The sequence below is a fragment of the Gadus morhua genome, chromosome 5 (assembly GCF_902167405.1).
Source record: "Gadus morhua chromosome 5, gadMor3.0, whole genome shotgun sequence".
Lineage (NCBI taxonomy): Eukaryota > Metazoa > Chordata > Actinopteri > Gadiformes > Gadidae > Gadus > Gadus morhua.
The window spans coordinates 8904506-8917502 of record NC_044052.1 but is presented as its reverse complement, the minus strand read 5'-3'; the positions used below and the strand labels follow the sequence as shown (position 1 = coordinate 8917502).

At 46.4% G+C, this 12997-nt stretch overlaps 3 protein-coding genes across 4 annotated transcripts; 2 read left to right on the top strand and 1 right to left on the bottom strand.

The window, feature by feature from the left end:
* The first annotated feature begins 685 nt into the window (after window positions 1–685).
* On the top strand, window positions 686–3171 carry gjb10 (gap junction protein beta 10). The gene is made up of 2 exons (XM_030356267.1): window positions 686–1044; window positions 1472–3171. The coding sequence occupies exon 2, from the start codon at window positions 1599–1601 to the stop codon at window positions 2439–2441; it is 843 nt and encodes a 280-aa protein (XP_030212127.1). The 5' UTR covers window positions 686–1044; window positions 1472–1598; the 3' UTR covers window positions 2442–3171.
* A 527-nt stretch (window positions 3172–3698) lies between these two features.
* On the top strand, window positions 3699–8084 carry gjb3 (gap junction protein beta 3). 2 transcript variants are annotated; one of them, XM_030356266.1, is made up of 2 exons: window positions 3699–4901; window positions 6231–8084. In XM_030356266.1, the coding sequence occupies exon 2, from the start codon at window positions 6301–6303 to the stop codon at window positions 7210–7212; it is 912 nt and encodes a 303-aa protein (XP_030212126.1). In that variant the 5' UTR covers window positions 3699–4901; window positions 6231–6300; the 3' UTR covers window positions 7213–8084. The 2 variants fall into 2 exon arrangements, with proteins under 2 accessions (XP_030212126.1, XP_030212125.1); XM_030356265.1 differs by lacking the exon at window positions 3699–4901 and adding an exon at window positions 5228–5448.
* Window positions 8085–8601: 517 nt separating this feature from the next.
* Window positions 8602–12977, bottom strand: hmgcl (3-hydroxy-3-methylglutaryl-CoA lyase). The gene is made up of 9 exons (XM_030356264.1): window positions 12836–12977; window positions 12568–12651; window positions 12323–12430; window positions 12088–12183; window positions 11102–11250; window positions 10913–10976; window positions 10410–10598; window positions 9864–9989; window positions 8602–9531 (listed from the first exon to the last, which is right to left on the bottom strand). Exons 1-9 carry the CDS (start codon window positions 12932–12934, stop codon window positions 9427–9429), a joined length of 1020 nt encoding a protein of 339 aa, XP_030212124.1. The 5' UTR covers window positions 12935–12977; the 3' UTR covers window positions 8602–9426.
* Window positions 12978–12997: the final 20 nt, after the last annotated feature.

Genomic DNA, 12997 nt, shown 5'->3' with positions numbered 1-12997 from the left:
AGCAAGTAAACAATTTGGAAATTAGAGTCAACTCGGCTGACACTGTGCTGAATTTCACACACTAACAACATGCCGACAAGCTGTTGCGAGTCGGATTATACACAGCGTTATATCAAGGATTCAGGAGGTTATTTCTAAAGGTTTACAAAGGAAAGTGACAATAAAAGAAAGCCTTACGAGTTGTCTGATATAAGGGAAGTGACGGTTTCTCCGTCAAGTGAACCGTCCGTCTTTGCTCTTTTTTTGCCAACCAGTTTACGCGCGGGATTCGAGAATCAAAACTATAACATTCAACGTGTCTATTAATATGGCAGCAACATTTTACACCAGTTTTATAATGTTCACTACAACAGATGTTGAACACCAACATGCTTATGTAAAATCAGCATAGTACCATATTCAGCTATGGACAGTTCTACGTTGTGCGTCATAGCCTACGTCAGCCTACACAGACAATGTTCTAAATAATATGAAATGATAACCATTAATATCATAAAAATAATTTTATGAAAAATCATGTTGTATGATCAAAATTATACAAAAAAAAAAAGAAAAGTATTGATTTGTTCAGAAAACTTTCTTACTTGCAGTTACAGCCAGGGGGGGTGCTGCAGCACCCTACACCTCCACTTCCCACGTCCCTGCTTGGCAGACGTGTATAATTGAAGATAATTTTGTTCTATAAAGACGACACCACATGAAAGACATTTTCCTCTTGATAACATTTTATGCAAGGGACAATCACTTTGTTTGTTGTAGTTTGTTGACATTCTTGGCAAGCGTCACACCTAAACCTACGCCTGGTACCTAGTAAGTACTTTTCACCGAGCCCTAACCATTCCTGACGCTAGTGGGTGAACCGCTGTAGAGCATCGTTTTAAAACCACACCTGGACAGGTTTGTTTTTTTTGTAGCTGGAAGAAATGCCTTGCTCCACCCCTGCACTATGCGGTTGAGCAAGATCCTGAGGGTTTTTTTCGCTCTTTTTTTTTGTATCACTGCGAAAACGTTTTCTTCCCTCTCGACACTGCTGAGGTCCCTATTGTGAGTACAAACTTCAAATAACGAATATAGTTTATGTATTTTCCTTTGTTACAGTTATCGGCTATCTCTTCGTTAATTAGGCTGTACCCCTACAAGTTACGTGGACTTAAGCCGACGCTTTAAAGCGCGGATTCCATAAAGACAGCGATTTACCGCAGACGCGCAAGATATCTAGGCTTCAATTGAAGTCGTTGTGCCTATTTCCTCACTGTAAAACTGTGGATAGCCCTGGTTCAAAAGATTGCAAAGTTTATAATCGTGAATAGTTTAATGTCTCCTCGTTGGTGTGCGTGCGTGTGTATCTGCGTGTGTGTGCGTGTGTCCGTGTGTGTCCGTGTGTGTCCGTGTGTGTCCGTGTGTGTGGTTGGGGGGGGGAATTTAGTGGCTCATTGATACCAACGTTTACTCTTTGTATTCACGCCTTTAGATAACCTGAGACTTCGCTTTGAAGGCTCACTGGGACATCTCAGCTAAGTGCGAGCGAGAGTGAGGAGTCTCTCCTGCCCTTGGTTCCGGAAAAGCAGGCAGGAAAGCCTGCGTGAGTCAGCCTCACCATGAACTGGGCATTCCTTCAGGGCCTCCTCAGCGGGGTCAACAAATACTCCACGGCGTTTGGCCGCGTGTGGCTCTCCATCGTCTTCCTCTTCCGCGTCATGGTGTTCGTGGTGGCCGCCGAGAAGGTGTGGGGCGACGAGCAGAAGGACTTCAAGTGCAACACGGCGCAGCCGGGCTGCCACAACGTGTGCTACGACCACTTCTTCCCCGTGTCCCACGTGCGCCTGTGGGCCCTGCAGCTCATCTTCGTCACCTGCCCCTCGCTGCTGGTGGTCATGCACGTGACCTACCGCGAGGAGCGGGAGAAGAAGAACAAGGCGAAGCACGGCGAGAACTGCCGCCGCCTGTACGCCAACCCGGGCAAGAAGCGCGGCGGCCTGTGGTGGACCTACGTCCTGACGCTGGTGTTCAAGATCGGCGTGGACACGGTGTTCGTGTACCTCATCTACTACATGTACGAGGGCTACGACTTCCCCTCGCTCGTCAAGTGCGTGGAGGCGCCGTGCCCCAACACGGTGGACTGCTACATCGCGCGGCCCACCGAGAAGCGCATCTTCACCCTGTTCATGGTGGTCACCAGCATGGTGTGCATCCTGCTCTCCATCTTTGAGATCGTGTACCTGGTGGGCAAGAAGTGCCGCGAGGGCGTGGTGAAGCTGCACCAGCAGCACCGCTCGCACCAGAGCCAGCAGGCCAGGGACTTGGGCTCCTCGCTGGCGGGGGGCAAGAGCGGGAACCTGGTGGAGGCCAACACTCTGAGGCTGGTGGAGAAGGTTCTCCCCGGCACGCCTGCGCCGTCGTACAGCGTGGCCGTCGCTTCGGACGAGGTCACCCCCAGATGAGGAGGGCTCGCCACCCGCATGAGGAGGTCACCCCCGTCATGAGAGGGTCACCCCCCCATGAGGAGGTCCCCCCCGTCATGAGAGGGTCACCCCCCCATGAGGAGGTCCCCCCCGTCATGAGAGGGTCACCCCCACATGAGGAAGTCCCCCCCGTCATGAGAGGGTCACCCCCCCATGAGGAGGTCCCCCCCACATGAGGAGGTCCCCCCATATGAGGAGGTCACACCCGCATGAGGAGGTCCCCCTGTCATGAGAGGGTCCCCCCCATATGAGGAGGTCACGCCCACATGAGGAGGTCAACCCCCCATGAGGAGCTGGGTGCACTGCAGGTCTTTTCTGGGACGATGGACTCCAGGAGGGGTGGCAGTAAACACTACAGATCAGTCTTTCTTGAGGGCGGATGGCCCCCTTCGGTCCACTGCAATCCACACCTCTAAACTCCTCCCTGTCCCGCCTTTTGACAATGGCACCGGCTACTGTTGCTGTAGTGTTGTTATGCGCATTAGCCTCCCGATGAATGTTCTGGACTATGGGAGGATGGCGCGGTTGTAATGTAAGCCATCAGGGATACAGATTCTGCTCATTCTTTAAAGGTTGAGTTGGTTTCATGTTTACAGACAAGGTTCCATAACCGTGGAATAAAAATACCAAGTTGGTGCGAAAGGAGAGTTGTAGGATTCGATCAAAATGAAATTTCAATGATTAAAAATGTTCCTTCCTATAAATGCAATCACTCGTTGCCATATCTTAAACGATACAATTATGTTTTTCTGTTACCAGGGCTGTTTTTTGTTCGAGGCCAACAGGCTACAATTTCTTACTTGGTTCACACACACACACACACACACACACACACACACACACACACACACACACACACACACACACACACACACACACACACACACACACACACACACACACACACACACACACACACACACACACACACCCTAAGCAATGTTTTGAGGTATACAAATTGAAGACAAGAAAAAAAACCCAGTTGATGTATTTTTCTGGGAAGATGTTTATGCATCAGGAATTTATTGATGTTTATTTTATTTTATTTGAAACGATGCTTCTTAAACATTTTTGTAAATAAAGAATATTATTATTATTATTCAAATCCAAGTTTAAGTATTTTTTTAATTCTTGTTTAATTGTAATCAAGATAGATAGGTAGGCTGTGTTATACCAAGCTCACCTTGAAAGCAAGATATATACAGAATATAATAATAATGGAAGGAACATCACAATGTTTTCATTGCAGACAAAATAGTCATGGTTGGCCACTCCACATTTAGGATCATGAGTCATAAAAGTTATTACTAATATGATGCATTGAAATTGACTATTTCATTAACACAATTATATTGCAATAGAATCAACCACCAATCCCCATTGTTCTGAATGATTGGTTCTTTTTTAAGCCAAAGGCGGGGGATAGTCCATAGCTTGACTCATCGGGATGGAAAGACGGCGGGGTGTGGCACCCGTTGAAAGAGCTATTAAGGTATGTATTTACATGAGATGAAAAGTGTTTGTTCAGTTACTGAAAACGAACGGAGGATAACGACATCATGTTAACCTTCCCCTCGACACTGACAAAGATGGAACGACAAATGCACAGATCACCTTGAACTTTCCTCTGTGTCAGAACCCCAGTAGGCCTACCAACCCAGCATCGTGCCACAGTCCCAAACTAAACCATGCAATTGAGGTTTCCTGTTGCTTTTTTAACGCCAACACTAGCTCGCATGGGCTGAGTCACCGTGTGCATTCCTCTGGGCGCGCCGGGGCAGACAGCCTGAACCAGTTCTTCATCTCGCTCAAAGGAGCCACTAACCATTGATGATGAATTCCAGCAAGTTGCTATGGCAGATGTTTTCGTGCTCAAAACACTACTCGAGATTCAATCCCCTTTTCAGATACTGTCGCCGGTTTATCTTTCGCGAAAATGATACAAGAATGTCTATTCGAAATATGTGAGCAACACGCGAGTATACAAATATGTAGTTATCCACTACTGCCTACTTATTACATAAATGTTATCCTATCCAATTCGTGCCATGTAGTCCTAATTAAACATGGCCTTTTGTTTTATTTTGTGAAAACGTGTGAAATGTAATGGACTTTAACTAAATCAGAGATTTGTTATTAAATGTAAAGCAGACCACCATGGTCTTTGTAAATGGCCCGAAAGACCTCATTCTCTTTTTTGTTGTTGTTCAAAGCCGAATGATTTTGGTGGATGCTTGTGGAAAACTGACAATCGACGCAGGAAGTGAACTCGGACTGCTTGGCAGACTACCTGATGAATGAGGTCCGCTCCTAACGATGTTCAGGGTGTGTCTGCTACAGGCTTGTCTGCAGGCTTCTCCTGACGCAGAGAAGTGTTGTAACAAGTTTCAACAAGTCACGAACAAAAGCCTGTTTCGAGAGACGGTTGCGCAAAAAAACGTGAGTTGTAGCGGACAGACAATAATTCGTTTTTGGTAGATACGTGTAAAGGCTTGATAGTCGATATAGAGCATACTGTGAGTGTTTTTGCTGCAATATAGTCTACTGCACGCATGGCAATAGGTTTGGATAAAAACATTTTTTTGAGAGAGGGGGGAAATAGAGAGAGAGAGAGAGAGAGAGAGAGAGAGAGAGAGAGAGAGAGAGAGAGAGAGAGAGAGAGAGAGAGAGAGAGAGAGAGAGAGAGAGAGAGAGAGAGAGAGAGAGAGAGAGAGAGAGAGGGGGGTGGGGGGGGGGGGGGTGGGGGGGGGGAGAGAGAGCGAGAGAGAGAGAGAGAGAGAGAGAGATCTTGTTCACACCTTAACCCCACCCACAGGCGAGCTCCACTGCGCATTGAAGACGGCTGGTTTCCCTATGTGGAGTAAAAACATCTCAGTATTAATACAATTTTTCTAAATAGAGAAAAAACTAACAGTTATACTTGCCATATAAACATTAGACTGTACGTCCACCCGGCCTTGGACATGATGAATTGAGAAAACTTTTGGTAAGTGGCTGGTTGCCTCTTTTGTATCTTTCGTTTACTCCAGTAGTTTGCCGCGATTGAATTTGAGAAAGTAATGTGGCATTTCTCCCCCATAAAAGGGTTATAATACGCTGTAAATGAATACACTGATAGGTAACTGTTTTTTACATAAATGTAATGATCAAATTACCTCTTTAACGGATAGGCAGCCCTACCAAATTAGATTAAATGTGCGTGAAGGAATGTTCGGTTTTGGTCGTGGTCATCATAATTGTGATAATTATAACCACTGTTATTAATGGTAGCTTGTAGGCCTAGCAAGGTTTTATTCAACAAAATAACTATACATAGGCCTATGAGAGAGAGAGAGAGAGAGAGAGAGAGAGAGAGAGAGAGAGAGAGAGAGAGAGAGAGAGAGAGAGAGAGATGTTGTGAAATTGTATTAGTTAAAGACGATTTGTTTTTCTCATGGGTTTTAGATTTCTTGGCACAAGTAGCTTTTTGGTGTTACAATGTAATGGTCACCATGAGGACATACAGTCAATAGATGACACTATACCACACTACAACTGTTAGATACACATTCAAGACGACATGCTATCGTTTGCCATGTCGACCACAACTGGTTGAGCAGCTACACTGCCAGGGTTAGGGGTTTGATTCCCACTTGGGATAAGAATGTGCGTTCTTGGGATATTGCAACACACTTTGAATAAAAGTGTCTACCAGATATATATATATATATTATATTAACCCTTCATCCGTCATCAACCTTGACCCCTCGTGTTTTCCTCTGGATTCAGGTCTTCAAGTCAGTCAAAAACGAAAGAGCGGAGGTTCTGTAGAGAGCCGGCGTGAAACCCAGCCGACGTCATGGACTGGAAGACCTTCCAATCCCTGCTGAGCGGTGTGAACAAGTACTCCACGGCGTTCGGGCGGATATGGCTGTCCATCGTGTTCGTGTTCCGCGTCATGGTGTACGTCGTGGCGGCCGAGCGGGTGTGGGGCGACGAGCAGAAGGACTTTGACTGCAACACCAAGCAGCCCGGCTGCGCCAACGTGTGCTACGACTACTACTTCCCCATCTCCCACATCCGCCTGTGGGCCCTGCAGCTCATCTTCGTCACCTGCCCCTCCTTCATGGTGGTCATGCACGTGGCGTACCGCGACGAGCGCGAGCGCAAGTACCGCATCAAGTTCGGCGAGGAGAAAAAGCTGTACAACAACACGGGCAAGAAGCACGGCGGCTTGTGGTGGACCTACCTGATCAGCCTCTTCGTCAAGACGGCCATCGAGGTGGCCTTCCTCTACATCCTGCACTACATCTACGACAGCTTCTACCTGCCGCGCCTGGTCAAGTGCGAGGTGTCCCCCTGCCCGAACAAGGTGGACTGCTACATCGGCCATCCCACGGAGAAGAAGGTGTTCACCTACTTCATGGTGGGCGCCTCGGCCCTGTGCATCGTGCTCAACATCTGCGAGATCATTTACCTCATCTCCAAGCGTGTGGCGCGCTGCGCCAACAAGCTCAAGAAGCGGACCCGAGGCATGCCGCAGGAGACGCACGCCGGCTACGACGACAACCACGCCCCCAACAGCTACCCCATGGAGATGATGTCCAAGCGAGACGTGACCAGGGACTTGCCTCCGTCCTTCAGGACCAGCTGCAAGCCTCCGTACCAGCCCGCCATGCATTTGCTGAGGGCGGAGAAGAGGGCGGAGATGAGGGCTTCTGCCCCCAACCTGTCTTCTGATCCATTGTTGGACAACCCAAGGAGACTATAGGGACACAGGGATGAGAAGAGACGCCGTGTCCAGGGGTAGAGATTGACTGAAGCTCAGTTCTATGAAACTTTGTTTAACCTTGGATGCAGAGCTGTGTCGTGGATCTGGGCCTGACGCAATAGCCATGATTTGAACGGTACAAGGCCTGCTTTGTGATGGATGGGGATCAACTGGGACCAAATCGATGCAGCGTTTGTTGTATCAAACTGTTTCGGTTTGGATTATTGTTGTAGGGCAGTTTCTGCACGACTCAGGAGGACGACTCAGAAGGAAGTTAGCTCCTCTATTCTAGAAATGCAGGTTGGGACAAAGGACACACCTGACTCCGGTATTCAGGCATCCAACCAACTCTTTGTCATTGACACTCTTTCTCGCAATGTGTATTATAGGGAAATTGCATTTCAGGGAACCTGTCATTATGAAAAATGACAGTAAAAAGGAATCATGTTAAACCATGTGTCATTCTTTACTTGTTTACCACCAACCCCAAAATGCTAATTCTTCTGTTCATTCAGAAGAAGTCAAATTGCACTCAGTATGGTGTATCAAATATGTAAATACTCCTCATACTAAAGCAGGGACCCAGATGTTTTTGTGCACTTCTAACAAATGTTTGCCTCCATCAGGGTTGTGTTGTTTGGCCGCATGTACATAAGAGCGCCTGTATTAAGATCCCAGACCACTGTTGATTCTGCACAGGGCGATAGGAATGCAGTTGTTTGACCCTTCCACATCTGCGGCCAAGGAGCAAAAGCTTCATTGCGAGAAAGAACGGGGTCCACAAATCCTGGATAATTGTTGACAATGGAGTCGTTAGCTGGAAATTGTTTTTTTGCACTTGGGATATTTAATAAATAAAGTGTTGAGCCAAACCATGTTGGTAGCTCTTTGTTTCTCAGTGAATACATTATATTTGTCAAAGCCTTAGCTTAAAGTGATAGTGATAGTGATCTGAAATCCAGTGTGGCTCTTCTGTGACCAAAACGCTGCAATACAATATACCTATCAACTCTAACATAGTTAAATACCATTTTTAATATTCTTGTCTCTTTGTGTACTTGTGTGGTTATGATTACAGTATTTTGAGTAAGTATTACTATTTTTGTGTGACAGCATCTTTAGGATTGTCTTTCAGCTGTTGTCTTTCAGTTGTTTGCAGCTGCATAGTATCTCTAAGTATGTGAAGCTGATAAACATTCAAGGTTCACCTCAAAGCACACAATGAGGGCATCGTACCGGAATCCTAGCGTACCTGTCGAGCTAGTTTGTCAGGTGTTAAGGGTGTGCTGAAGAACTCTCTTTTGTTCCTTTCAAATGGTTGTTTCATGTATCAGAACAAATACTAAAATAGGCAACAGGTGATCCTTGTTCCTTCAGACCGGTCACACACAAGGTGGTAAATGCTCCTTTAATTATCATGGTCAAAAAAGACAAGACTGTGACATTAACATGATAAACAGCAGTTATTTTGTCACTTTTTTTTTTTATTCTTAAGAACCTCACACACACAATGACACACACACACAATGACACACAATGGCGCACACACACACACACACACTTTTAAAAAAACATTGAAAAAGCTAAATTAATGTGAACCACTGCTGCATCATGGGACCTGATGATCCCCCCTCTTCCACTGGAAAAGAGCTCATGACCACCATTAAGCCATTATTCCCTGATGCTCATAGAAATCTAATAAATAGAGAAATTTGTGCCCTTTGTAATCACACCCAACATACATCCTCATTACTGGTTTCTCAAGTCCCTAAAATGTCGGAAGATTAACAAATATGAAAGAACAGCCGTCTCCAAGGTTGAGTTTTACGACAAAGAGGAAAGAAAATCTGTCATAACAGCATGTGACAGGCATTTGGGTGTATTCAAAAGACTATGCATATAAGGCACCATAGAGAACCAATGTTGAGAAATAGACCTCATAGAAATGCAGTTCATAGAAAGCCCAGGCCTGTACTTCACTTGCATGTGTATGAGCAAGAGGCGACACAGATTGTGTCGCTAGTAGGAATCATGCGTTTCTCACATTTGAATCCGACGGAATCCCACCAAACGTGTTAGCAGCTGTTGTGTTTTGGTGTTGCCAGCCACGTGTACAAAACCCTGACCTTCCCAGCCCGAGCGAACCCAACCTTTGCACCTTTCTTTGAAAACGATGTATTGCACTAGACGTGGGCCGCGGGAGAGGGACCCAGCTCACAGCTTGCAGTGGGTGGCCTGGGACACTTTGGAGCTAGTCCTTCGGTTGAGGGAGTGGCAGATGAAAGCTCCGGCATCCATCAACTTGGGGAGGTCCACGCCCTGACATGGAGAATAAAGACCGCGGGGAGCGGAGCAAAGCAAGCAACTGGCGTCAATAAAAAGGTGGGCGTGCTGACGTCAAGACCTTTCAAGAGTTAAGGGTGCGGGGTTCAAGGTTTGACTGTTTGAAAAGATAATGCATCAAAGACGTAAAACGTAAAAATGTTAATACATTTCCTGTTTAGACAGTGCAACATCTGATAAACGCAGATAGGGCCTTTTCCCCATGGGAAGAGCTAGGAAGTGACTGGTGTGGGCTGTACAATAGAAGAGGAAGAGTTTGGGGCGGGGTGGCATGGGCAAAAACATAAAATCCAGGGATGGATTCTTACCGTCTGGATGCCGAGGCCGTGCAGCATGTACACAACATCCTCCGTCGCCACGTTCCCAGAAGCCCCCTGGGCGTAGGGGCAGCCGCCCAGCCCGCCCACCGAGGAGTCCACCACGCTGACGCCCATCTGACACAACAACAACAACCACATCATGCAAGTTAGAACACGGCACTGGCATAAGAACACTGTCACACGCTTCCTCCGGCCAGCTGTCTCAAGAATACACACGACTGAAAGCTGCACTTGCATGATTAAAAATGTAAATAAATGTACTACATTTAACATTAATTTTGAATGTCAATCAAGGTCAAAGCACATTCTAAAAGGAAATCCCTTGCTTTTAATTTATAAAAAAGCAAGGTCCACCTTTGTATTGTAACTGTTGCACAGTAATTTCACTCGGGATAAATAAAGCATCTTGAATCTTGAATCTTGAATCTTACAACAACAATAGAATTACATAACATGACAGAAAGTGGGTCACTTCCTCCTTTTAATAACCAAGCAACCAAACACATGTGTGCCAAGAGAAGCGCGAGCCCTGACCTGCAGGGCCACCAGGATGTTGGCCAGGGCCTGGCCGTAGGTGTCGTGGCAGTGCACGGCCAACGCCCCCACCGGCACCACCTTGCTCACCGCCTCCAGCATCTCACTCATGCCCCCCGGGGTGCCCACCCCTATGGTGTCGCCCAGGGAGATCTCGTAGCAGCCCATGGAGTACAGACGCTTTGCTACCTACGAGGACGACAGGAAATTCTGAAACAACCAAGACTATGGGATGGATTTTCTGGAGCAAAAAGGCTTTCACCAGATAACACCTAGCCGCTAGCCAACATCTTATATAGGATATGGGATATAGGAAAAGAAAGTGAGCAAATAGCCATGTACCATTGTGAGTTTAACTTCTCAAGTATGACAAATGAATGTACAAAATCAAAACATACGCATCCTTTCAAGAGAGACAGATAAGCAATCGCATACAAGGTTCCCGACAAATCTCAAGCACAGAACAGCATGGGTCCCACCTCAGCCCTAGTCAAAGTACTTACCTTTGCGACTTTAGCAGGTGCCACCTTGCCTTCGTACGGGCATCCAAGCACACAGGACACATAGCTGTTTGAGGGAAAGGGTTGGGAGTGGGAGTGAGTTACATTTTAGAAGGAAAATCTGATTGAGCCCCGAGTGTTTGATTCTGCGGCCAACTGCAATAATGTGCTTTTCCACGCATGTTCTCCTACCCTCTGACGGGTACACCGGCCGCTTTAGCTGCCACCATGACCTGCTCGAAGCGCTGCAGACTCTCCTCCACAGAGCAGTTGATGTTCTTCTTGCTGAAGAGCTCAGAGGCTGCTCCGAAAATGGCGACCTCCGAAGCTCCAGCCTCAACCTACCAGAGAGGAAATGACCAAATGCATCACATACTGTTGGTTTGGTATTCCCCCTTAGAGCTTCAGCTCTTCAGTTCTCTATTCAAACTATTCCAACTATTGCGCAAAAGACTCAAAACTCACCTGCTCAGAGTTCACCTCGACTCTTTATAGCTACCAAGCCCGTTCCGGCCACCATTGTATGTTGTACGTCCTGGCACTTAATGTACGCATTTATTGTACGCACTTAATCTACATTGCACTTATTCATAGTACTTAATTGTGTAACATCTGCAGTAGCTGCTAGCATTGCTGTACACAGGGTATTGGTTAGCCCAGCGATTGTTAGTACTTGAACTTGGTTCTATGAACATCTTTACTGTACTGACAGCGATATATTGTTTCACGTCTTATGACAAATGTACTTATTCTAAGTCGCTTTGGATACAAGCGTCTGCTAAATGCCCTAAATGTAAATGTATTGCCATAATATGACTTTGAATTTCCCTGATCTTAACTTTATCAAAGTGCTGCCACCAAATATATTGATCGGCATGTGTCATAGCAAGGCACCCAGGAGGCTAAGGTCTCAGGATACATTGTTGTACCTCCTCAGTTAAACACAGGGACATACGCAAGGACGTAATGGGTCCGTAAACCCCTTGCGTTGCGTCGACGTGGTACCATAATCATTCCACTGCAGGGTGCGGGTGGAAACTGTGGAGCTGTCGAGCTGTGGATGCGGCTGCTTGCTTAACAAACAGTTAGGGAGAGGACTACATGTGACAGTGGACTAGGTGCTTTCCAGGAGGTTGTATTGAGGTGGTAGGCGACTGGTGTGGTAGAGGACTACTTACAGCGGCCTGGAAGCCCTTGAGGTTAGGGGTGAGGACCGGGTAGGAGACACCAGGCTTCCTACGGATCCCCTTCATGACCTCCATCTGGTCAGCCATCTGTCATTTAAAGCATAGATGTTAATGAACATCATGGGTTCAACCACACACATGCATCCACCTGATGTAGCACGCGTTTGGTGACGTAAATATAATCATTGGCATTGACTTTACCGAATAAATATGCCAAGAAGATTACCTGTGGAACCCATTTGGGGGACACAAAGCTGGTGGCTTCAATGACTGACAAGCCGGAATCGGACAACATGTCAATTAATCGAATCTTTGTTTCCGCAGGTACAATTGTCTAGAGATGGAGATAGCAAATCGGGAAAAAAATATCAACAACAGTTTACTTATAACTCGTTCATGCGCTCCTGTGAATACACTGATGTTTTGTTTTATATTGGGCTACGTTAACCATGGGTCCTTAATGAATGTTACCTTCTCATTTTGAAGCCCATCTCGGGGTCCGACCTCCACTATCTTCACTCTATCAGGAAGACGTTTACTTGAACTTCCACTAACCTACGTGGAATAGAACCAAAATATTTAATTATCAGAGGACAAAGTGCAGAAATGTTGGCAGGGTCAGATTAAGTGAGGAAGCTAGTAGCTACCGCCTACAAATCATAGTAGCAATGATCTTAAACAAAGCTGGCAACAGGCATAATCTTATGTATTGGCATCCACTCGATTCGGTGACACTTACTGATTTAGCCACAGTAGCGGAGCCGCCGAGGGCTAAACATGGATGACCCATCCTGGAGATGAAAATGCTTCTGTTGATGGTTCTGATGAGCGCCGCCATGTTGCTCTAGCCTGTCAGGTTTCCTTTATCGCTAGGGAGCTTTAATTAATGCGGTGCTTTATT